Raw genomic sequence first — 26,669 nt, 5'->3', positions numbered from 1 at the left:
TTCACTATTTTTCAAAAATAGCAGATCTACAAGCTCACAGCGTGGCACTCGGTGCCGCGCTGTGAGTTGGTACAGTATATCTGCTATTTTTCAATAGTTAAAGCATAAAATAATGATACACAATAATGTATACCCGTTCTAAATGAGTTAACATTAACTGTTCTTGGGCCTCGGCTTGAATGGCATTTGAAAAAGATCCTTTTTATCTTGGACTAACTGTGCCATACCTGGGTGGACAGCTATTTGGAGTCATGGCAGCTCGCTGACAAAGCGCAGTGACGGAAGCTGTGCGGTCCACATTCTTAGACTGTTATCTGACCGTTGGACATGTTCCACCTCCTACATTAACACTTATCTGCTTACAGTAGAACTATCGGCCAAGTTGCAACCATATTAGGTTATGAATCGCTAGCCACTTAAAACAACTTATTTTTGGGGAATGGCTGTCTTCCTTCCTTCTAATCTAATGTTTAGAGAGACGGCTATTCTAGTTTGTTGTCAATATCTATCTAAGCATTGTTCTTTTCCATAAAAGAAGTATATACTGTAACGTGTGTTGAATAAATCTGTCCTGAGTGAAATATGTCGTGTGTGGACATTTGTGTTTTTCTTCCACCAGTGCTCGGGCACCCCCTCCTCCCAGCGTGCGAAATCAGGCCCTCTACCCGGCAGCCAGATCACTACCGGAGGGAGACGATACACTGATGCAAGCCATCCTAAACCTCGACAGAGGGTATGATGAGTACATGACTTCTCTAAAGATTTATTTTGCGAGACTCACTGTTGGTGTGGGAAAGAGCCATTATCAGCACCTCCTCCCAATCGAACACAGCTGATCATATTATGCTGGATGTCAGTTTTCCATCTGGGCAACATTACTAAGTAAAGAAAAAGGGTCCATGCTATAATAATTGAATTCAGTTGCAGTTAAATTGTTCCTGAGTCGGCACCCGTACTAATGTTAGCCCACCAGGGACTCCGAGAACAATGTGAAACAAAATGGGTTGTTGTTTGTTTTTGAGCTTATTATGGCACAACTCTCCTAAAATCTTATCTGAATGACTTCTGATCCCTCGTCAAAATATGCATCAAAGAAATTGACATTGCAAGCATTGGGGAAGCAGTGTTGGTCAGCCATCCTTTAGAGGGAAAAATGTCACCGACAGTGCTTTGAGATAAAAAATAGAACAAAAGCAAAAATACACATATTTACTTCAAATACTACCAAAAATAGCGGGGGGGGGGGGGGGGGGTAAAAGGGCAAAACCCCTATGTGCTACATTAATGGTGTTTCTTGAAAGATAGTGCTATGTAACATTATAGAGCAGTGGTTCTCAACCTTTTTACGTCAAGTAAGCACCACCACAGAAAATATGTCTCTCTCCAAGTACCACCATAATAACTGATGTTAAAATTCAGGTGCGTAGACCTGTATCATTGGACAGATTTAGCTACTACATTTGTGAACTTCCCGTGCAAACTGATGATATTTCTAATGTGATCAATCCGTTAAATCTTCTATCAATGGCTAGGTGTGGCCTCAGGCTCATTGCAGCACGGCTGGAGAGCCTATTCCAACCAATTGCTTGGTCAGAAGAACTACCAGTAGTATAATATTTCACTCCACTTACAGTATGTATTTTTTCTTATTTTTGGGAAACTCCTCTGAGTACCACCAGAGGGGGGCCCACGTACCACAGTTTGAGAACCACGGTTATAGAGAAATGTGCAGTCCAGAATTATATAGTTGTCATCAGGGTTCCCACGGTCATGAAATTCCTGGAAATATTTTGAAATTAGAAAAATATTTTTCCACTACTGGAAAAGTTTTATTAGAGGCAGAAATCGTGAAAATAAATTGAAAATAAATTGTGAAAATAGCAGATCTACATGCTCACAACGCCTCGCGTTGCGAGGCGTTGTGAGCATGTAGATCTGCTATTTTCAATAGAAACGTGTTATAAAAAATTCTTCAACTCTTAGTGCTCGTCAGGGTGCCAGGTCCCCAGTTAAAACATGATTATTTCGGGGGTCACGGCCTGAAAAGGTTGAGAACCACTGGCATACACTACCTGTCTTTGGGCATTGCGCATAGGAGTAAGCCACCTGTTATTGAGCTGAATTATTGTTATATAGTCCTGGAAATTGGGTTAAATATTCTGGAAAAGTTTTGGAAAAGTTTTGGGAAATGAATTGGTAAAAATGTGTGGGAACCCTGAGAACCACTGTTATAGAGAAACGTGCGGTCCAGAATTATGTAGTTGTCATTGTCACCCTGTGGTTCCCACAGAGAGGACAGAGATCCCTACAGGAGGAAGACGGCCCCGGCCCCGTTCCCCCCCATCAGAGAGCGTTCCCCCGTGCGGAGAGACGTGGCCCGTTCCCCCCACAGTCGCTCCGGCTCCAGCGTCAGTAGCAGAGGATACTCGCCAGACAGGACCAAGGGGCTTCCCTTCCCCTCGCAGCAGGGCAAGAGTACGTAACTATCACCGCCTCCTAGAGTGGTACTGCAGAGTAGGGCATTCACCAAATATTAGAATATCAAAGTCACTATTCGACGTTGTTCACCGAAGTCGAATATTCGCTTATTTCTTTTTTCTTTTTTTTCCTTTTTTCTCGATAAAAAAATATATAGTTTATAAAGTTTGGCTAGATAGGAAGTCATAAGAATGAGTTGTCAATGCCCCTGGTGGATGAATTTGTTAATGCTCTATACCAGGGGTTCTCAAACCTTTTTAGGCCGTGACCCCCCAAAATAAATATATTTGAACAGGGGACCCCCACCCTGACAAGCACTTGGGATTGTAGGTATTAAAGTGACTCGGTTCCACAGATAAATATTGTTGTGAGCATGTAGATCGGCTATTTTCACAATGTTTGCCTCTTGCTTACTTAATATTTGACAGTCTGGCCAGTCCTGTCAAATATTCGACTATTCGAATACTTTGAGGTTGAATAATTCGAATACTAAAAATCACTATTCGTGAATGCCCTACTACAGAGTGTGGAGTTTGTTCCTGTAACGGAGTGTGCGGGCGCAAGGTGTCACCACACCATGAATGGTTTCATTACAAAATGATATACTGTACCTGATAATCCAGCGTGATGCTGTAGGTAACTAATTGACCTTTTTAAACATCTGCATCACTTTACAAGAAGTCATAGTAAGGGGATGTTTTAAGATATTTGACCAATCTGCGAAGTAAATCGTTACCAAGAAATCTCTTCACCAATGTGTTTCTAAAGGTGTCTAATAATATGTACTAAAAGGTTGAAATTCAACTCCCGGGGGAAACCTCATAAAAAAACTGATTTGTGTTTGTGTCCCATTAATTTACTATACAGAAAAAAATAAAAAGAATCTGCTTTCAGTAACATGTGAGGGGTCAAACTAGGGGTTTTTCATGATGCTGAATCCATTGCAAGCATTGTTTTGCACGAAAAACATTCCTTGGGCTAAAATCGGACCCACAAAATGATTGTTTAGTGATGAATCATCACTTTTCACCGTGTTGTGGGGGCCATTGGTAGCCCATGGAATGTTTTTCGTGCAAAACAAATAATGCTTGCAATGGATTCAGCATCATGAAAAACCCCTAGTTTGACCCCTCACATGTTACTGAAAGCAGATTTATTTTTTGTATTTTTACACAAACACGAATAATTTTTTTATGAGGTTTCCCCCGGGAGTTGAATTTCAACCTTTTAGTACATATTATTACACAACTTTAGAAACACATTGGTGAAGAAATGTCTTGGTAACGTTTTACTTTGCAGATTTTCTTATGTTCCCCTTACTATCAACACAATTGGAGTATGTAGAAGAATTATTATTTTGATCAGTGTTTGCCTGTTATTTCTCCTATGGTACCACATCAATACAGCATGGAAATTGTGGACACAAATCTTCTCCAGTCTCTCTCCAACTATAGCATATTCTTACCTTTTGGGGTCTGAGAGGCAAGATCTCATTGAATGGTGGTCTGTGGCTGAAATACCGAATTAAAGGGATATTCCACTTTCAAAAAGCTTTTGGTCATTTTATTGTCTAATCAGGCTTTTATGAACACCCGCGGGCCGCCTATTGGGGGAACCCTGCCATAAGCTGTTTCCCTGTTGAAAGTGGAATATCCCTTTAATAATGGACCTTGAAAAAGGTTGAAAACGACTGAATTAAGATGCAGCTTCTAAATCTGAGAGATTATATAGCAAGCTTCAGTGCGGTCTTTTCTCAGTAATAGACTTACCGTATAACATTTTTTTAAATGAAACTGTTTATTTCCCCTCTGCTTTTTCTGCATTTCCATCTTTCCAGCTGCAAGTTGCGCCCTGCCCTGTGATTAACGGTATGACTAACTGGCTTTACAGGTGCAGACGGTCCAGAGGGACTCGCTGCTGTTCCCGATCACCTCTGGGGGGCACTTCTTTCCCTAAAGAGCGGACATGACACAATGGGTCGGTACACTTGTAACCACGTAAGCTAGGGTGGACCTGGGTCACAGAACAGACTGGTCTAAACCGCATTAGAACTCCCTCCTCTCTCATCATCTTGAGCTTACTTGGTCCCAGTAGTCCCCTGAAGAATAAAATGTGCCCCCGCTCAATCCAAAATTGCTCCTTCATGTTCTGCTTGACCTGGGTCTGCTAGTGTAGTGCTGAAGTTGCCCTGTAACTGCTGATCTGGTATCAGTGATATACAGGGTTCCCACGGTCATGAAATTCCTGGAAATATTTTGAAATTAGAAAAATATTTTTCCAGTACTGGAAAAGTTTTGGAATTGATCAAGGGTCCTGGAAGGTCCTGGAAAAAATAGCTATGTATTGTCTTTGGTTATTGATTTTGTTAATACCTCTGAAATGACAAATTAAACATTGGCCAAATTGTCAAAATTAGAGGCAGAAATTGTGAAAATAGCCGATCTACATGCTCACAACGCCTCGCAACGCGAGGCGTTGTGAGCATGTAGATCGGCTATTTTCTCAATAAAACCATGTTATACAAAATTCCTCTACTCTTAGTGTTCGTCAGGGTGCCGGGGTCCCCAGTTCAAATATGATTATTTTGTGGGTCACGGCCAGAAAAGGTTGAGAACCACTGGCATACACTGCCTGTCTTTGGGCATTGCGTAGGAGTAAGCGACTCGTTATTGAGCTGAATTATTGTTATATAGTCCTGGAAATCATGTTGAATATTTTGGAAAAGTTTTGGAAATTAATTGGTAAAGATGTGTGGGAACCCTGGATATAACAGCTGCCCTGCTCAGCGGCCAAAACCGCCATAGGGATTTTTCCTCTGACTCCAGATCAGTCATTAGACTCTAATGACTACAGTAATTGCCTCTAATGATTAGAGGCAACTTGGCTGTATATTAGTGTGTTCAAACTATCTAGTCATTGTGGAGAGGTACCGTAGCATTGCGTTTTATAGTGTGTCTCACTGACCATCCTACAAATTATAGCCTAGTGCACTTTAGCATTTAAGGTCCTCACGTTTGTGGCTCAACAGTATGCCCAGACTGGGGCCTGTGGCAATAGGTGCAGTAGAGTGGGCAAAGGCTGCTCAGTTTGAGCCATATGCCTGGTCAACCTCCCGCTATTCGTCCAGCCCATCACTTTTGACATGCTCCAAAACCCTGTGGCCGATGGGACTGGAAGGTTCAAATCCAGGCCCTGGTAGTTTGTAATGTTTGACTAGGAATGTATGCATATTCTCCAGGAAAAGAGTAGTTGTCTAAATGGCACTGATTGACTCGGACTGTAATAAAAGCACATTCTATGGTACCTCCCCATTCACTCCCTTTGTAGTTAGTAGGCTATGTTCCTTGATCACAACATGATAATCTCCACAAACGGTATGATTTCATATAGATTTCCCATCTCAACACTTCACATCTACTGCAATGTGTTCAATCTGTCCCTAAACCTGCAGTGAAATTATACTGCGATTGTTTTTTTGAACATTTTTGATCTCTGGGATGAATCTCTACATGTGCAGCTTTTGTCCATGATTTGTTTTTCAGTGCCCAAGAGAAACATTCCAAAACATTCTGGGGAAGAGAAGAACTGAGTTTAGAACAAGTTTAGAACAAGCATTGCTGGAATAAACTGTAAATATTTGATTTATACAACACCAGAATGCCTTGTTTATGCAGCAGCCTGGAAGATCTTCCACTTTAAAGATCACAGTCTCACAACTTGGAGACCGCAACAATGGTGCTGCGATGTAGATATTTGTGTGCGTTACACTGCTGATGTAGTGTTTTTAGCGCAATGGCGTGCTCAGCGAGACTGCACAATGAGTCCTCCTTGCAACGCTCCAGTAAGTTTAGTGTTTGGGAATGGATCTCAGCCTCTTTTCAAGGTTGGAGCCCAACAGCATTTAGATGTGCTGTTCCTGAGGCTACACGGCTTAGATAGACAGAGCATCAGGTGAATGAGGGGATTGTGGTTGGATCAGTGAAGCCCCCGTTGTTGTGATTCACACACAGCACTGCTCTGCGTAGAATTAACATCCAGGCATAGAATTAACACCAGCCAAATGCCAGTAGACTTCCTCTACCAGCCTTAGATTACTTGGGCTTAGATATTGTGCCAGTGTTTCTTTGATGTGTTTCGGCATGGGTATTTGCTTTGTTTGAATTATTCTCTCTAGTTACCTATTAGTTAGTCCCCCCAGGAATCCGCGATTCCGCGATCGCAGAATTTTTCGCGGAATTCGCGACCACCCGCGGATTTCTCGGCCGTTCGCGGACTTTTCTGACGTCCGCGGAATAGCGGTCGCGAGTGGCAGCAGAGCGGCGGGAGTAGTCATTACTACTATTATAAAACAATGTGTACATGGTCTGGCAAGTGGCCACTTCATACAGAGCCTGGGGAATAGCTTAGCTTCCTCCTGCTAGTTGCACTGACGCTGTATTGGTCCGGTCCCACATTCGTTCCTGACAGAAACTGTGTCCTGATCTATAGTTCCTCTCTGCCTCTATAATGGTCCTGGCAATAACAATGCTAATACAGAAGAGAATAAATAAATATTACACCCATACTAGGTAGTAGGTAGGCTATCCTCTAAAATGTGGTTACTATGGGCATTGGTTAATTTGCATGACAATATAGTCTTTGCAACAGAAAGTAATTATTAAAAACAATAACAATTAAAAAAATAATAGATTTAATATTAGATTTTTATTCTCAAAAATGATTATTTGATTATTCTAACCACTAATTACAATTAATTGTAGCTATTTCATGAAGGGTTTTACTTGATTATTAGAACTATATCATTTTTAGCTTGATAACTGGTCATTTTAGGTTGTTTATTAATGTCCGCGGAATCAAGAATTGTTCACCACAGAATTCCGCAGAATCAGGATTGTTCTCCGCGGAATAAAGCATTTTTCTCCGCGGATTCCTGGGGGGACTAATTAGTTCTGTCGACATTAAATGAAAGATGGCATACAGATGAATTGGATCTGAAATGCTATTTCAATTTACTCATTTCCGTTTAAGGGTTCATGGAGTATATTTTTTCCCCCCACACGTGCTGTGGCCCTAACCCCTTCCCCGGGCAAGGTAACCCGAGAGACGGAGCGAAAAGCATTTCTAATGCACCCAGCACCTTGCCCTCCGACCCCTCGGCCCCCTCTCTCTGTCTGCCACTTTGTCAAGCCTCATAAAGATGCCACCCGGTCGTGTGTGGGAGAAGAGTGGAGGGGGATAAAGTGTCTGATGGATATTCCTGCAGGCACACTTTTCCACACTTAAGATTACACAGATTTTTCCCCGTTTCCCCGTTTTTTTCAGAACCAGGCCCTAAGAATTATCCTACCGTCACGGACACGGTGGATTAAGAAACGGAGCCGCAATCGGGACTTGAGGGTTTTGACCTGTGACAGGTCATATGTGAAAAAGCTGCTAGATAGAGCGCAAATGGCAAAAGAAGCAGTTGAGAACTGTATTGGGGGAGAGGAAACATGAGTATTTGGGAGCAGAAATGTAGATAAGCTAGAAAACAGGTATTGACATTGGAGAGAAAGAGTAGTTGGTTAGCGGTGGATGAGAGCGGAATTTACAGGCGTTGTAGCAGTTGTTTGGACAGCACGCGAAGGTTATCATTTGACCGCGGCACATAATGGCGGACCACCTGTTTCTAGATTGCTCCAGATGTTCACTGGCGCAGGAAATGTGTAATCACACACTAGGCAAACACACACTCACTTTCACCAAGTCACTAACCAGCTTGCACATCTTTCAGACATATTAATGATGGTAGTGGTGTGGTTTTCTGGGTGTATTCCCTCCAGCTACTCTTCCTGTCTTTTTCTTGCCTTCCAACTTGATGTTTTACTCCCATAGTGTGTCCCCCCTCCCTTCTACACTTCAGTTCAGTCATTGTCTTAATTCTGATTAGGTGCAATGTTCCATCTCTTCTCTGTTCTCCAGATAAAGTTCCAGGGCTGTCACGGGATGGCTCGCCACAGAGCACAACCTCAAACAAGGTGAGCAGTACAGTAAAGGTGTTTGGGCTAAATAAGAATAGATTACTCTTGCCATTGAAAGGCAAGATATACAGAAATTCCCTTCGTTCACTTGATATGTTCAGTGAGCTTCGTGACATATCCAAGACGGCAACAGATTAACCCCTTATGCCTTATTTTATACTTTGGCTATTTGAAAATGGCTGATCTGTTCACAATGTGTCACATCGCAGTGCGTTGGTTTTGTAGATCTGCTATTTTTTGGCAATGTTGAAAGATTTTGACTAATCTTTAAAAAACTGAAAATATATTTTGAGTTGGAATTGTAATAGGCAGTCCAGGGTTAATGTGCTGGGTTAAAAAAAAACTTTAAAACAAAAAGTTTTCGCTGCCTGTTTAAGAAGTGTTTTTATTGCAGAAAGATAGATGTGGCATTTTAACCAAATCTATGTCTCTTCACTTTCTTCATTCCCTGAAACCTGTTAAAACAATATCATTTCAGAATTTCAGTGAGGAAATTAAATATGTAGAGAAATGTTACTTTACTCCAACATATGAATATTCACAATAGGGCCATACCACACACACATGGCGCCAGGACAGGAATGTCATTATTTTTGGGGCAAGGCCACTTGGCCTTTAATTATGTAAATCCTTTGAGGGCACAAAGGTCAAATGCCAGGGCAGCAAGGCCATCAAGTAAAACAATAACTTAAACCTCTTAAACCCTCTAGACTTAGTCAACTGGGCCTCAGTTGGCTCTGTACTTGGACCACTTTTTTTTCCGCTCTTCACCAAATCTCAAAAATAGGCGATCTACAAGCTTGGCTAAAGTTACCCCCAGAATATGGATGCTTAAAGGACAGCTCAGGATAATTGTATTTTTAATATAACTATCAGTCAATAGTTCATACATGGGACTGATGGGTGTCACTGGACTCGATTGAAGATGGGCAGTTAACTCATTTAGTGCCACCCCTTTCACCACTAGAGGGCGCCCAGTGGCCATAGAAAATCCCATAGAGATATGCTGGTATATGCAGAAGCCCTGCAGCCATGACTTGCCTGAACACTTTCCTTTGTGCATGTACAGGAAGAGGATGAAGTTAGCTTGAAGTTAGCTATTGGCTACCAAGCATTTTAGAAGCCTTATTTTCGTCAACTTAGCCATGATTAAACCTTGCACACCTCATGCATGGGAAAAAAACAGAGAAGAATGAGCTCTAAAAAATCCAATGCAATCCTGGATTGCATTGGAGTGGATTTGTGCAGTTTGTTCACAGCTTTCAAACAAAAAAATCCGATTGGAAATCCGTTCAGGCATTCTTGAGATAATCGCCATTATGTTTTACATGTTATGTAAACAAACATGGCTGCCCTGTATGTTAGATGGGTTGTATGGGGGTGGAACATGCAAAATCGCGATTGAAATCATGTTCACCAGATTTGATGGGGTCCAAAAAAAAAAAAAAAAAAAAAATCAAAAAAATGTTTTTCAATTTTTTTTTTTTTTTTTTTAAAGCCGAACTTGTTCGGGATCGGCACACTGCGATACGATAATAAAGCCGAACTAGTTCGGGATTGGCACTCAATGAGTTAAGGATTAATAATCTCAACTAAAGACGCTGATGTCTAAAATCTGGGAAAACGGGTGAAATGATCTGGGGCAGAGCGGGCGGGGCATCATGGCCACTGTGGTCACAGGGCATATAATGTTTAAGGGGCATAACAAGGCACCAGGGACGTGCTGGGCCCCTGATTCAGCCCGGGAAAAAGAGTTGGAGAGGCCCTCATTGCGCGCTATAGAGAGAGATCTCTCTCTATAGTGCTGCTGCTACTCAAAGATTTGCCATTTCAGATCATGACAAGTGACAAGCCAGTGGGCCAATTACTGTACAAATTATATTTTGTCATTGTCGGGTGGAAACCTTATATGTCCAAAACCGTTTGTTTTGTATTTATCATTTTAAAAAGATTTAAACTAGTGAAAACAGCTGATCTACAAGCACACAACGCCTCGCGGTGCGAGGCGTTGTGTGCTTGTAGATCTGCTGTTTTCACTACTTTTGTGCGACGGCCTTGTATGATGAAGCAGGGCTTTGCTTTGCGAAAAAATCTACAAATTTGAAACTTGGAGATACGAGAATGGAACGAAGGCCGACATTTTATTTTACATTTTTTCCAAATGGCCGGTCCAGGCCGGGAATGAACCGGCCGTTCGGGAGTTGTCCCGCTTTTCCCAATGGCCAGCACGTCCCTGCAAGGCACTAGGGCCTTCATGGCCCTCCATGAAATTCCTGCTCTGACTGCCTGGCGCACAACGAACTGCGCGGGGGCCGAGGTGATATCCTCTTACCAAGGCCCCTGTCTGTTGAAACTCTGCAGCCGTGTCAAATGTCCAGCTGCACAGTAAAGGGCCGCTCGTATCAACTGAAACCCAAGTTCTTCCGAGTGGCGGGCGGTCGAGCTGACTCAGCTCCACGGTGCATGTCTATTCCACAGTCTGTCCGAGGCGTAGCATGTACTTGTGCTCCATCTCTGTCGCTGTATGTCAGAATGCATCTGGAAGTCCTTAAATTCGGCCTCTCTCTCATACATGTCTGCGTGTTTAGTCCCACCGAAGTGTGTTAATCCATTTAGGCCTAGAATTATTGAATGTTTTAAGCAGTGGAAAAATAGCAGATATACAAGCTCACAGCGCGCGCTGCAAGCTTGTAGATCTGCCATTTTTGAAAAAGTCATGAAAATGTGTGCAAATCTTTGAATATATGTATTTTCAAAGCGAACGTTTGTAACTAAAATTTTGCTTCTGGGTGGTCCCTGGAACTAACTATTTTGAGATGGGTGTCCGTGGCCAAATAAATATAATTTTGGGGGTCCTTCACATGAAAAGGTTTGAGAACCACTGACATAGTAGTCTCTCAAGAACAGACTAACTGAGCTCCAGTTAAGTGAAAAGGACCTTTTCTTTGAAGATGGCTGGCCAGATTGCTGACATAGAAACATAGGGTTTTTAAAAAAAAAAACCTTAGAAGGATTCAAAAGACACTTATAGAATCGGGTAAAAATTCAAAATTTCTCAATTTTTCAAAAATAGCAGATCTACAAGCTCGCAGCGCGGCACCCGGTGCCGCGCTGTGAGCTTGTATATCTGCTATTTTTCAATAGTTAAAGCATAAAATAATGATACACAAAATGTGTACCCGTTCTAAGTGTGTTAATGGCTTCTAAAGTGGCCCTCGCGCACAGCATGAAAGGCAGTGGGGCCGAGCCTTGTTTACCTGAAGTGTAAGCAGACTTCAATCACTAGCAGGCAGTAATGGGGGCCAAGGGGGAGGCTGGGGCTCCACTTACACACCCAGGAGCGAGCTCCCGTAAGTCATTTTTGCCGTGTTCATGTAAAAAAAAAAAGCATTTTTTTCCCTCCAATCATTTCTTGTAAACACACAGACCTAGATTTGACAGCCTGTGCTGATCGGGTAGGCCAGTTAATGTGTCTGTCCGCAGGTTTACCACAATAAGTGTGAAATGTTTGAAACAGATGTAGAAAATGTATTTTAAAGTTTAATGCCTCCAAACATGGGGACAATATGGGCATGTTTCTCTTCTGATCACATTCTGTATACTGTGGTCATAGATCCATTCAGCAGCATAAGAGAGGTATACCTGACCTTGATAATCCTATGTCTAGTAGAAGGTTGTTGCCTTGTTTTAATGATATATGTGGCGGGGCTTTCAAGTGACAAAGGTGTAGTGGTAGCCCTGCATGTGGGCAGAGCAGTGTAAACAGACAGTCGCCCTGGGCTGGCCTGTGGCTAGGGATACTGTGTCTGACGAGGGCCACCCAGTGTGTGAGAAGGGGCTAACAACTCATTAGCTCGACTCATAACTTTATCGCAGGATCTTAAGCCACTGAGCCGAGGGAACTCCCTGCGGACCACGTTGGGGGATGTGTGTGTTTGGGGCATTTAGACCGAACAACCGTTTTCCCTTCTTCCTCTGGAAGAGTGAGCTGGGCTGTTCTGATTTCATGTTGTCAGCGTTACGGCGAATGTAGAGTTGTTTGTCGTAGACAAGTAAAGAGACGCTTCATTAGCTGTGTACAGGGATTAGCCTTGGTGGTGTTGGTGCAATGACACAATGGAAACTAATCTCTTAAATCTGGAACTTATTTGAAGGAATAAAACCTCCTTTTAACCAATCTGTATGTTGTAGTGATAGAGCATGTTAACTTGTACATCTACAGTGGTTGGAGGTGGACTTCCTACTCTTCTATTAACCCATTTAGGCCTAGAATTATTGAATGCTTTAACCAGTGAAAAATAGCAGATATACAAGCTCGCAGCGCGTAGATCTGCTATTTTTGGAAAGTCGTGCAAATCTTTGAATATGTGTATTTTCAAAGCAAACGTTTGCAACTCAAATTTTGCTTCTGGGGGGTCCCTGGAACTAGATATTTTGAAATGGGGCTCTGTGGCCAAATAAATATCATTTTGGGGGTCCTTCACATGAAAAGGTTTGAGCACCACCAACATAGTAGTTAGGCCAGCCTCTTTGACGATGGCTGGCCAGATTGCTGACACAGAAACATAGGTTTTTTCCAAAAATCTTAGAAGGATTCAAAAGACACTTATAGAATCGGGTCAAAATTCTAATTTTCACGATTTTTCTAAAATAGCAGATCTACAGGCACCGAGTGCTGCGCTGCGAGCTTGTAGATCTGCTATTTTTGGAAAGTCGTGAAAATGTGTGCAAATCTTTGAATATGTGTATTTTCAAAGCGTACGTTTGCAACTCAAATTTTGCTTCTGGGTGGTCCCTGGAACTAGATATTTTGAAATGGGGGTCCGTGGCCAAATAAATATAATTTTGGGGGTCCTTCACATGAAAAGGTTTGAGCACCACCGACATAGTAGTCTCTCAAGAACAGACCAAAGCCCCGTTTTCACTGAGTCAAACTTCTGGAAGTTTTTTCCAAAATGACGGCAATTTTGAAATTCACGCCATGTGAAAACGGCCACTTATTTTGTCTTCCGTGAGTTTTGGAGTCCAAAATTTGACGGGAAAATACCTAGTAATTTTTGCTGAAAGTACTGGGAGAATAGAAATTTCCCCACAGTGAAAACGGCATACCGTGATTTTTACTTTTTTCGGACAAGCAGGTGCATGCAAGGAACCAATATTAACAGTTAAAGCATTGTAATTGGGATTGAAAGCTTCAGAATCCATATTGCATTCGAATGTTATGTAAGCCTGCCAAACACAGAAGACAGACGTCTATTTCTTTCTACAATTCAAACAGTTCAAACTTATTTGTAGGCTATTCTATAGCCTATTTGTAATTAAGCTGTGTGGGTTTTGATACAAGTCCGGTCTGGAGAACGGGAGACGGGATGCGCTCGTAATGTGATGAAAGCTGGAATCTTTACCAACTCTTTTTACGGTGCTATAGCCTATTTTTTGTCTGATTGGGAATGCGCTCATGTGATGTGATGAAATTTGGAAGCTACCAACTCAAAGAGCTGCATCAAATAGTTTCTCGTCGTAAAGTGTTTTACTGAGAAGCGAGTGTCGAGGAATACAGTCTGGTCATCCATCGGTGACGCGTAAAAAAAAAAAAAACAAGCCCACAATCCCACATGTCATGATGTGCAACACGTTGCATAAGCGATCCTTTCTGAACCTTATGTGACACATAAGGTTCAAATGTGTTGTTTCATGAAGAATATTTCTTGTAACTTGTTAAATCCATTGGTGAGAGAGAAAAAGAGAGACGAACAGAAGTGAGTCGCTGCTGCTTTAGCAAGTGTCCAGACAGTGTGGTGCGCACTGCAGGTTCCGTTGCCATGTCTGCTAATTATAAGTGACTATGGTCTTGATTTCCGTAAAGTTGCTTATATATTGATCGTTTCTGGCTGCGTTTTATTTGTTGTGATCTTTTAGATCGGTAATTGTCAAGTAGCTGATGTGGCGATGCTTATAGTTTTAAATTGCTTGTGTGGCCTAGATAATATCACTTTTTGGGGCTTATTTTCGTACACCTGGTTGCTTATTTCTCTCGCAAAGTCTGGCAACACGGACTTTAATACCGCGACAATGCTTTAGTGAAAACGATGTATTTTATGGCTATGCCAGCATTTTTGCTCATGTGTAAACACCCAAAAAACAAAACTCCCGGCAAGTTGAAAATGATTATGCTAATTATTTTGCAGGAAAAATTCCGGAACTGTAGTGAAAACATGCCTCAGCTCCAAGCCCCGTTTTCATTGAGCAAAACTTCTGGAAGTTTCTTCAAAAATGACGGCAATTTTGAAATTCACGCCATGTGAAAATAATTATTTAGGCTATAGAGTAAGAGTAGGGTCGCATTGTGACCATGGCTGGCTGCCTGCAAAAGTGCAATGATTTCTCAACGGTAGCTCCTTTTGGAACCTCTTCCAGCGAGCGACTGAGCGAGTGCGAGTCCACAGCTAATCTAAAGCCCACAGCCACAGGTGCAACACGTTGCATTAGATCCTTTTTGAACGGACCTTATGTGTTGTTGTTGCTGAGCATGAAGAATATTTAGTTTAGTTAAATCCATTTGTAGCGTTCAGAGTGAGAGAGAGAGAGAGAGAGAGAGAGAGGCACCGATGCCACCGCAGTGAACGCACCGAACTGGGGAGACAGGAGAGTGTTTTTCTTTTTTTTTTTCTTTCTTTTTTTTAGGGCTTTCAGTCCAAGTGTTGCCATGTCTGCTAATTATAAGCGACTCTGGGCTTCATTTCCGTAAAGTTGCTTGTATATGATAGTTGCTGGTTTCGTTTTATTTGTTGTGATCTTGTAGATCGGTAATTTTCAATTAGCTGATGTGGCGATGCGTGTAGTTTTAAAGCTATACTGTGTAAGTTGCTCAACTAGTGGTCAGTAGCGTCCGCGTCTTTCGGCCGTTTTTCGCCGCGGACCGGGCCTCACACCCCCGCGTCACCCCCGCGTCTGCCTCCACCTTGCCGAGATCTATCTTTAGAGGGGTCCCTGGTTGCGTTCAGGCATTCCGGAGAAACGGAGTGTTTCACCCGACCCCACTTAAAGATGCGCTGTGATTGGCCGGCAGTGTATAACCCTCGCTGTGATTGGCCGATAGTGTATGATGACGTAATTTTTGCGCGAAAACCGGACCCCGGTCAGGATCATAGAAAACATATAAAGAGAAGGCTTCAGAAGCTGAAAATAACGGAGTGGGTGTTCTAAAACTTTAGCGATTTAAGAGTTAGGACAATTTTAAGATTTGTTTTATAAAAAAAGTTACATGGTACAACTTTAAAGTGCTCGTGTGGCTTAGATAATATCACTTTTTGGGGATTATTTTCGTACACCTGGTTGCTTAGTTCTCTTGCAAAGTCTGGCAACACAGTCTACACCGACTTTCATACCGCGACAACGGTTTAGTGAAAACGAGGTATTTTATGGCTATGCCAGCATTTTTGCTTATGTGAAAACACCCAAAAAACAAAACTCCCGGCAAGTTGAAAATCATTATGCTAATTATTTTGCAGGAAAAATTCCGGAACTGTAGTGAAAACATGCCTCCAGTTGAAGTGAAAAGGACCTTTTCTTTGACGATGGCTGGCCAGATTGCTGACACAGAAACATAGGTTTTTTCCAAAAATCTTAGAAGGATTCAAAAGACACTTATAGAATCGGGTCAAAATTCTAATTTTCACGATTTTTCTAAAATAGCAGATCTACAAGCTCGCAGCGCGGCACCGAGTGCCGCGCTGCGAGCTTGTATATCTGCTATTTTTGAGCGGTGGTCACAACGCTCCTATACGTGGCCGTGTGTGTGGGTCTGTCTGTCTGTCTGTCTGTCTGTCTGTCTGTATGTCTGTATGTCTGTCTCCGTGTCCGTAGCCTGCAGTAACCTTTTCTGACCACACATGTTAAGGGAGGGGCGCTGTTGCACACACACACACACACACACACACCACCGCTCAGTTCACACGAGTGTGATTTTTTTATATTTAAAGCTTTAAAATATTGCGTCATAATGTGTTCAGGCCTAAATGGGTTAAAGGAGTAGTTCACCCCCTAAAATGACTTTTTCTATTGATTACTCAAACCATGGAGACTTGAGTTCAATGATATTGTTTTGTATTTGTCAAATTCCTAAGACACAAATCGGATTTTAGTAAATTTATCCCCATTGATTCCGGATGGGGACCCAAATGCATTAGGGTCCCCATCTGGAATCAATGGGGGTACATTTATTGTAATCAAATTATTGTCTTAGGAATGAGACAAAAAACTAAAAATATTATTGAAAAAAAAAACATTTTAGAGGTGAACTACTCCTTTGAGATTTTTTCTTCTTCACCTACTGGTTGACAAGTAGTACTGTGTGACGCTCATAAGCGCAGCATTTCCAGTTGTCATAGCCGTTTTTGGGCCCATGGGGGCCCTAAGCATGATCGCGCCCGTGAAAAAATAATAGGCCTAATATTTTTTATCATTTTTTAATCCGTTTTATAATGGAAATATATATATATATATATATATATATATATATATATATATATATATATAAAAATATATAAATGAATAAATAAAAAACGACAACAACAGGCAACATATTTTTGCTATGTTTGATTTGTTCTTTTCTTATTTAAATAAAAAATGAAAACTTCCCCATAGGGGTGCTGGAACACCTGCAGCACCCCTAGTTCCCACGCTGTGGCAGAGTCCTGCACAGTGGGCACTGTGCCAAAACATCACATTCACTTTCAGCAGTGTGGCGATGCGCGGAAGCAAAAAAAGTCACCACAGTTTGATTTGATCATTGCTTAGTCAATTATAGTCAATCTACTTCGCCAGAAACAGTGGCCTAGTGCCGCGCTGTGAGCTTGTATATCTGCTATTTTTCTATAGTTAAAGCATGCAATAATCTCAGGCCTAAATAGGTTAACACACATAAAACATATATTTTATTACACTGACTGGATCTCGCAATTAGCGCTGCACATTCATTGCATTCTGCATGATGGCATACACAGCACATGGTTAGTTCAGGGGGTTGTTAGGACATGATGGCATACACAGCACATGGTTAGTTAGTTCAGGGGGATGTTAGGACATGATGGTATACACAGCACATGGTTAGTTAGTTCAGGGGGATGTTAGGACATGATGGTATACACAGCACATGGTTAGTTCAGGGGGATGTTAGGACATGATGGTATACACAGCACATGGTTAGTTCAGGGGGGTGTTAGGACATGATGGTATACACAGCACATGGTTAGTTCAGGGGGATGTTAGGACATGATGGTATACACAGCACATGGTTAGTTCAGGGGGGTGTTAGGACATGATGGTATACACAGCACATGGTTAGTTCAGGGGGATGTTAGGACATGATGGTATACACAGCACATGGTTAGTTCAGGGGGGTGTTAGGACATGATGGTATACACAGCACATGGTTAGTTCAGGGGGATGTTAGGACATGATGGTATACACAGCACATGGTTAGTTCAGGGGGATGTTAGGACATGATGGTATACACAGCACATGGTTAGTTCAGGGGGGTGTTAGGACATGATGGTATACACAGCACATGGTTAGTTCAGGGGGATGTTAGGACATGATGGTATACACAGCACATGGTTAGTTCAGGGGGATGTTAGGACATGATGGTATACACAGCACATGGTTAGTTCAGGGGGATGTTAGGACATGATGGTATACACAGCACATGGTTAGTTCAGGGGGGTGTTAGGACATGATGGTATACACAGCACATGGTTAGTTCAGGGGGATGTTAGGACATGATGGTATACACAGCACATGGTTAGTTCAGGGGGATGTTAGGACATGATGGTATACACAGCACATGGTTAGTTCAGGGGGATGTTAGGACATGATGGTATACACAGCACATGGTTAGTTCAGGGGGATGTTAGGACATGATGGTATACACAGCACATGGTTAGTTCAGGGGGATGTTAGGACATGATGGTATACACAGCACATGGTTAGTTCAGGGGGATGTTAGGACATGATGGTATACACAGCACATGGTTAGTTCAGGGGGATGTTAGGACATGATGGTATACACAGCACATGGTTAGTTCAGGGGGATGTTAGGACATGATGGTATACACAGCACATGGTTAGTTCAGGGGGGATGTTAGGACATGATGGTATACACAGCACATGGTTAGTTCAGGGGGATGTTAGGACATGATGGTGTACACAGCACATGGTTAGTTCAGGGGGATGTTAGGACATGATGGTATACACAGCACATGGTTAGTTCAGGGGGATGTTAGGACATGATGGTATACACAGCACATGGTTAGTTCAGGGGGATGTTAGGACATGATGGTATACACAGCACATGGTTAGTTCAGGGGGGATGTTAGGACATGATGGTGTACACAGCACATGGTTAGTTCAGGGGGGATGTTAGGACATGATGGCATACACAGCACATGGTTAGTTCAGGGGGGATGTTAGGACATGATGGTGTACACAGCACATGGTTAGTTCAGGGGGATGTTAGGACATGATGGTATACACAGCACATGGTTAGTTCAGGGGGATGTTAGGACATGATGGTATACACAGCACATGGTTAGTTCAGGGGGATGTTAGGACATGATGGTATACACAGCACATGGTTAGTTCAGGGGGATGTTAGGACATGATGGTATACACAGCACATGGTTAGTTCAGGGGGATGTTAGGACATGATGGTATACACAGCACATGGTTAGTTCAGGGGGGATGTTAGGACATGATGGTATACACAGCACATGGTTAGTTCAGGGGGGATGTTAGGACATGATGGTATACACAGCACATGGTTAGTTCAGGGGGGTGTTAGGACATGATGGTATACACAGCACATGGTTAGTTCAGGGGGATGTTAGGACATGATGGTATACACAGCACATGGTTAGTTCAGGGGGGATGTTAGGACATGATGGTATACACAGCACATGGTTAGTTCAGGGGGGTGTTAGGACATGATGGTATACACAGCACATGGTTAGTTCAGGGGGATGTTAGGACATGATGGTATACACAGCACATGGTTAGTTCAGGGGGGATGTTAGGACATGATGGTATACACAGCACATGGTTAGTTCAGGGGGGTGTTAGGACATGATGGTATACACAGCACATGGTTAGTTCAGGGGGATGTTAGGACATGATGGTATACACAGCACATGGTTAGTTAGTTCAGGGGGATGTTAGGACATGATGGTATACACAGCACATGGTTAGTTAGTTCAGGGGGATGTTAGGACATGATGGTATACACAGCACATGGTTAGTTCAGGGGGATGTTAGGACATGATGGTATACACAGCACATGGTTAGTTCAGGGGGGATGTTAGGACATGATGGTATACACAGCACATGGTTAGTTCAGGGGGGTGTTAGGACATGATGGTATACACAGCACATGGTTAGTTCAGGGGGATGTTAGGACATGATGGTATACACAGCACATGGTTAGTTAGTTCAGGGGGATGTTAGGACATGATGGTATACACAGCACATGGTTAGTTCAGGGGGATGTTAGGACATGATGGTATACACAGCACATGGTTAGTTCAGGGGGATGTTAGGACATGATGGTATACACAGCACATGGTTAGTTCAGGGGGATGTTAGGACATGATGGTGTACACAGCACATGGTTAGTTCAGGGGGGATGTTAGGACATGATGGCATACACAGCACATGGTTAGTTCAGGGGGATGTTAGGACTGGAGGCCAGCGAGTCACAAGTGTAAGCAATACGTTTTTTAGACAGGGTTCCCACGGTCATGAAATTCCTGGAAATATTTTGAAATTAGAAAAATGTTTTTCCAGTACTGGAAAAGTTTTGGAATTGATCAAGGGTCCTGGAAGGTCCTGGAAAAAAATAGCTCTGCATTGTCTTTGGTTATTGATTTTGTTAATACCTCTGAAATGACAAATTAAACATTGGCCAAATTGTCAAATATTAGAGGCAGAAATTGTGAAAATAGCAGATCTACATGCTCACAACGCCTCGCAATGCTCACAACGCCTCGCGTTGCGAGGCGTTATGAGTATGTAGATCTGCTATTTTCACAATAAAACCGTGTTATACAAAATTCCTCAACTCTTTTAGTGCTCGTCAGGGTGCCGGGGTCCCCAGTTCAAATATGATTTCGGGGGTCACGGCCTGAAAAGGTTGAGAACCACGGGCATTACACTACCTGTCTTTGGGCATTGCGCATAGGAGTAAGTGACTCGTTATTGAGCTGAATTATTGTTATATAGTCCTGGAAATTGGGTTAAATATTCTGGAAAAGTTTTGGAAGTAAATTGGTAAAAATGTGTGGGAACCCTGTTTAGAGCATTATGGATGCAATTCCAAATCTTACTTGTCTGCTTTCTAGGTCTAATTAACTCATACCCTGCCAAAAAAATATGTTTCTATGATAAAAAACGTCTTTAAAACGTCTTTTTCACTATGGACCTCCCTGCCAGACGTCTTCTGAACGTCTTTTTTTTAAAAATAATAAAAAAGAAAAAAAAGAAAAAAAAATTTTTTTGGACCTCCAACAGTGTACTAGGCATGATCGCGATCGCGAAATTGCATGTTTAACCCCCATACCAACCCCATCTTTCAAACATGGCAGCCATGTTTGTTTACATTTGAAGAAAACATAAGGGCTCCTTTCTTCTGAATGCCTGAACGGATTTCCAAGCGGATTTTTTTGTTTGAAAGCTGTGAAAAGCATGCACATGCATAGTGCATGATCTGTGCACGAATGTGTGCACCAGCGTGCACACTATTTTTTTAACCCTTTGTTGGCGAACCGGCAATATAAGAGGTCATCCCACTTTAAATATGGCACCGACTGAGTTAAGTGTAATTGTGAGAGAAAGCTCTGATTTGGTGGGGGGATATTCTTCTTCATCTGTTTTTACTTCCAAGCAGAAGCCTGCTATTATCTTATCATTAGCATCCCTCAGATCCTCCCCCCGGCGACGTCTTGGAAGTGACTTAAAAGTTGCTGTGCTTCTAATTCTGCCCGTGTTTGTAAATGTTTGTTGTATACTCTGCGGATCATCCTCTTAACCCATTCAGAACGGGTACACATTATAGTGTATCATTATTTTATGCTTTAACTATTGAAAAATAGCAGATATACAAGCTCACAGCGTGGCACCGAGTGTGAGCGTGACATTTTAATTTTGACCCGATTCTATAAGTGTCTTTTGAATCCTTCTAAGATTTTTTGAAAAACCTATGTTTCTGTGTCAGCAATCTGGCCAGCCATCGTCAAAGAAAAGGTCCTTTTCACTTCAACTGGAGCTCAGTTAGTCTGTTCTTGAGAGACTACTGTGTCAGTGGTGCTCAAATCTTTTCATGTGAAGGACCCCCAAAATGATATTTATTTGGCCACAGACCCCCATCTCAAAATATTTAGTTCCAGGGACCCCCAGAAGCAAAATTTGAGTTACAAACATTCACTTTGAAAATTATTTTCAAATATTTGCACACATTTTCACGACTTTTTCAAAAATAGCAGATCTACAAGCTCGCAGCGCGGCACTCGGTGCCGCGCTGTGAGCTTGTATATCTGCTATTTTTCCACTGGTTAAAGCATTCAATAATTCTAGGCCTAAATGGGTAAGCAAAGTAGGGGGGGGACACACTGACGGTTGATGAATCCAACCACATGCTTTCTACACCAGAGAGCTCACACACATGCGCACAGCTTCTTCCTTTCTTTCTGATGTGCACTTTTCCAAAGTCGCCCCCCACCCCACCCCATCAACCGCTGTGAAGAAAGTGCTTTTTAGTGGGTCCACCGACCCTACATACACAAACATACACACAAATTGCAGCCGTTTGATCAAGTCGGCGGTGCAGTGTCGTTGTACCCCGCTCTCAGGGCGCAAACCCATAACCTTGGCCAAGATGAAAGGACTAGGTTGTGCCCCGCATAAAGCCAACTCTGTAATGGCACCCGGCTGCTGCTGCCTGCCTGCCTGCCTGCCTGCTATGGAGATTCAACAAAATGTGCACATTAGAGAGACAGAGAGAGGAGCTGGCTGGATGGTGGTTTAGTCCCAGTGTGGTTTATCGTATTACTAACACATCAAACAGCACTGCACTCTCTTTTGTACTAAAACCAGCCCTTCTATGCTTACAGTTCAATATCCGCACCGTTTGGTTTTTCCAGTCAAACACTGAAAAGATGCAAAACATTTTCTATTCTGTCGTTCAGTTTGAAAGTAGGCCAGTTCTGGATATGTTTGAATCCTCTACCAGTCGACTTGTAGTTCTTTGTTGCCCAGCTAAACTGTGCCCCAAATGTAATGGAAATAATGACCATGTTGTTGCCAGTATGGCAGGGTACAGTGCATTTGGGCCAGGGACGTGCTGGGTCCCTGATTCAGCCCGGGAAAAAGAGTTGGAGAGGCCCTCATTGCGCACTATAGAGAGAGATCTCTCTCTATAGCGCTGCTGCTACTCAAAGATTTGTGACAAAGTGACAAGCCAGTGGGCCAATTACATGAGTTATATTTCGCCGTTGTCGGGTGGAAACCTAGTATGTCCAAAACCGTTTGTTTTGTATTTATCATTTTTAAAATTATTTAAACGAGGCGAGGCGTTGTGTGCTTGTAGATCGGCTGTTTTCACTACTTTTGTGCGACAGCCTTGTATAATGAAGCAGGGCTTTGCTTTGCGAACAAATTTACAAATTTGAAACTTGGAGATACAAGGTTTCTGCCCGACAGTGACGATGTTGGCCGCCCAGCCCCCAAAATGGAATGAAGGCAGACATTTTATTTAAAAAGAAATTCCTAATGGCCGGCCTGGACCGGCCGGGAATGAACCGGCCGTTCGGGAGTTGTCCCGCTTTTCCCAATGGCCAGCACGTCCCTGCTTTGGGCCTTGGAAGTATTCTATCCCACCATTTGAATAGAGATTTCCAATAGCTCAGCATTGGCGTCAGTTCACCTTTAGCCCAGTTTGGAACAAAATATGTCTTTAAAACTTTGTATACAGTGTATACTGTACTTTGTGTGTACAGTATATAGAGGAGGACATTATTTTAAGCCTATGTAGCCTGAGTCCATTGAGCTGAGGAGGTTAAAGTATCCGACCCAGATATTTGTATTCCAGATAAGCCAAGTAAAACAAAAGGACTCACCATCCAGATCTTCTGTGCGTACGCAAATGCCCCGTCTCTCCCAAGGATTGCTTCAGGCGGAGGGAGATGGAAGCAGAAATAATTGGATGATGCCTCCTAAGTTTGTTTTATTTCAGGCCCACACTGGGCCTTTCAATCCCCCCCCCCCCCCCCATCTCCCATCTCCCTGTGGTCCCTAACTTAGTGACGTGTTCCGTTTCCTCCACATGTATGAGCGGGTTTAGTCACGGTTGACTTGGTTCTACTCCTGGGACACTGAAGCCCTAATAGACTCATCAGGAAGCTGGAAGGAAAAGTTGCTCGGTCATCCAAGTTGGCCCCATTTCACGCCCACCCCACTCCCAAGCGCGGTTTCTGCTCTTCATTACTCAAGGACACTGGTGCAGGGTTTCCCAACCAGTGGCCCAGGGGTTGTCAGACGTCCTAACGGGGTCTCAGACAACGGACAACATTGAACCACTTCTCAACCTGGAGTCCCTATTTTAGGCATGTCATTACAGACGAGAATTTTCAAAAGATTTTCAAAAATTGCCCAGCTACAAGCTTGCAATGATGGATGCACGATTAAAGAATTGGTCATCATAGCGTTATCTGCAATATTGGCCTTAACATTTTTTTATTTATTTTTTTTGCAGTGCATTCTTAATTTAGAAGCCTGCATCTGCAAGCTAAACCTTGGTGAAAACGTGTATTCATACTGTATATCAGTATTGTATCTGTCAATTTAACCACGTAATGAATCATATACAGTATCACGCCAGTGCGTTACAACACATGCGCCTGTAGATGGCTTTTTTGGACACCTTTTTGGAAGCTTAATTGTTGTTTTCAGCTCTTTGTGATTTTGTTTTAGAAGTCAGTTATTCACTACCTCACTCCTTTGTTGGTGTACTGTTCACTTATTTGCTATTTTTCACTGGTTAAAGCATTCAATAATTCTAGGGCTAAAATGGGTTAATTCTCTGTTTTCACTCTTCTCTTACACAATAAAACATGTGCTTTTCTCTCCCCTCAGGAGGACATCCATCCCTTAGAAAGTGAGAAAGAGGATCCGGTTGCCCCTGCGGTCCCAGAGGAGAGCCACAAGTCTCCAGATGACTTCCAGGAGCGTCGGGCCAAGGCCATCACAGCCAAGGCCCAGGAGATAGAGAAGGTGCCTTTTTAATCCATCTTATCCATTATCCATTAACTCATACCCTGCCAAAAAAGACGTTTTCTATAATAAAAACGTCTTTTTAACTATGGACCTCCCTTTTAAAAAAAAAAAAAAACATTTTGAAAAAGATTTTTTTGAAAAAAAAAATTTTTGGACCTCCAACAGTGTACTAGCCATGATCGCGATCGCGAAATTGCATGTTTAACCCCCATACCAACCCCATCTTTCAAACATGGCAGCCATGTTTGTTTACATTTGAAGAAAACATAAGGGCTGCCTTCTCCTGAATGCCTGAACGGATTTCCAAGCGGATTTTTTTGTTTGAAAGCTGTGAAAAGCATGCACATGCATAGTGCATGATCTGTGCACGAATGTGTGCACCAGCGTGCACACTATTTTTTTTACCCTTTGTTGGCGAACCGGCAATATAAGAGGTCCCACTTTAAATATGGCACTGAAGAAGTTAATTGAGACATTTTAACATTTTAGCTGAAACTGCTAACCCACAGAAACGCCTGCTTACACCCAGGCACGTCCCAAAAATGTCCCAACTGTTGTCATCATTTCACTACTACCTCTAGTTTTTTTAAATGGTAAAGATGTAAAGCAGGAAAGCTTTGACTGTCTGTTTTCTCCTCTACGGAGCCACTTTGCAAGGTAATCAGACATAATTAGGGCTGGGCTATAGGACTTCAAATCAATATCACAATGTTTTCAAACATTTGACAAGTTTCTTTTTTTATTTTAATTTGTTAAAATATCTGATCTACATCTACAAACCCACAATGTGTCACAATGCTTGTTTCTATTTTGTATAACAAAGTATAACACAAGGTTAAGTGATCAGACTAATGAACTTGCTTCTCGATTCATCCATTCCATACATGAGCAAGATTTAGACCTGAAGTTATTTAACTCATACAGTGCCATCCGGCCACAAGGGGTGCTAGAGTGCCAGAAATTTCTCCATTGACCTTCTTTATAGCTTTCGTCGACCCTCTCCCAACTGGCCTGTGTTTTCACTCCGGTCAATCCTATGGGTGTCCAGAGGAGGAAGCTAGCTGACACGTAGCCAAAATGCTAACCCATTTAGAAGCCCGATCTAAAGCTATTTCAGCCGCAAAAAACTTTCTCATTGGGTCTGGGGACACAATCCGGAGAAAATCCTGTCTAAAGATGTGATTTATTATTGGAGTGGGCGGCGCGATTCGGCCGTTAGCGCGAATACGGCCCGTGGATGGCCGAGTCTAAGTCCCGGCCAAGGATGGACGTCTAGACCGGGGCTTCGTTGAGGCCTCCGATAAAATAATTCATTTTATTAAATATCCCGGACATGTTCGGGATAGGCACCCTGGAATACGTCGCGCCGCCTACAATGAACATTTGGTGAACATTGGGGGGGGTCTAAACTTTATTTTAAACCATTTTCAATGGAATAAATCGTCGGAGCATCTAGCGTCTCTCGTTGGTGAGCGCTGGGCGAGCCGGGACCACCCACGTTGCTCCAAGCAGCCCGGGGTAAGTAAAATAGCAAATAAAAAATTGTTTTTGATCCCGAATATCCCGAACTAGTTCGGGATAGGCACTAAAAGGGTTAAGAACTTCCTGAAGAATGTTGATCTAAAATGACACAGATGTTTTCCCATATTGAAAGGTATAACAACGTATTGACTTTCCAGATCTAAATCAGTTAATTGCCTAGCCCTAATTAGAACATCCCTCTCTCATCTCCACATTCTATCTTAAAGGCCATTCTGGCTGTTAAAATAATGGATGCTTTAGAGAATCGCATGCATTCACCTACCACTGTGGGCTGTGGACAAAAACCCTAATTTCCCATCCTGTAGTGCA

The 26,669-nt window shown here is 42.6% G+C and overlaps 1 protein-coding gene across 1 annotated transcript in view; it reads left to right on the top strand.

Annotated features, from left to right (window-relative positions):
• pphln1 (periphilin 1) overlaps window positions 1–26,669 on the top strand; it is a 65,808-nt gene that overhangs the window by 17,429 nt on the left and 21,710 nt on the right. Inside the window, exons 6-10 of the mRNA XM_080754446.1 lie at window positions 620–733; window positions 2,291–2,475; window positions 4,369–4,455; window positions 8,440–8,495; window positions 24,678–24,815. Coding sequence (XP_080610572.1) covers window positions 620–733; window positions 2,291–2,475; window positions 4,369–4,455; window positions 8,440–8,495; window positions 24,678–24,815 — 580 coding nt within the window. The remainder of the gene's footprint in view (window positions 1–619; window positions 734–2,290; window positions 2,476–4,368; window positions 4,456–8,439; window positions 8,496–24,677; window positions 24,816–26,669) is intronic.

Source organism: Nannobrachium achirus (genome assembly GCF_963921795.1).
Source record: "Nannobrachium achirus genome assembly, chromosome: 23".
Classification (NCBI taxonomy): Eukaryota; Metazoa; Chordata; class Actinopteri; order Myctophiformes; family Myctophidae; genus Nannobrachium; species Nannobrachium achirus.
Note: the sequence above shows the minus strand (reverse complement) of the source record. Positions and strands in the feature narration are given on the sequence as shown.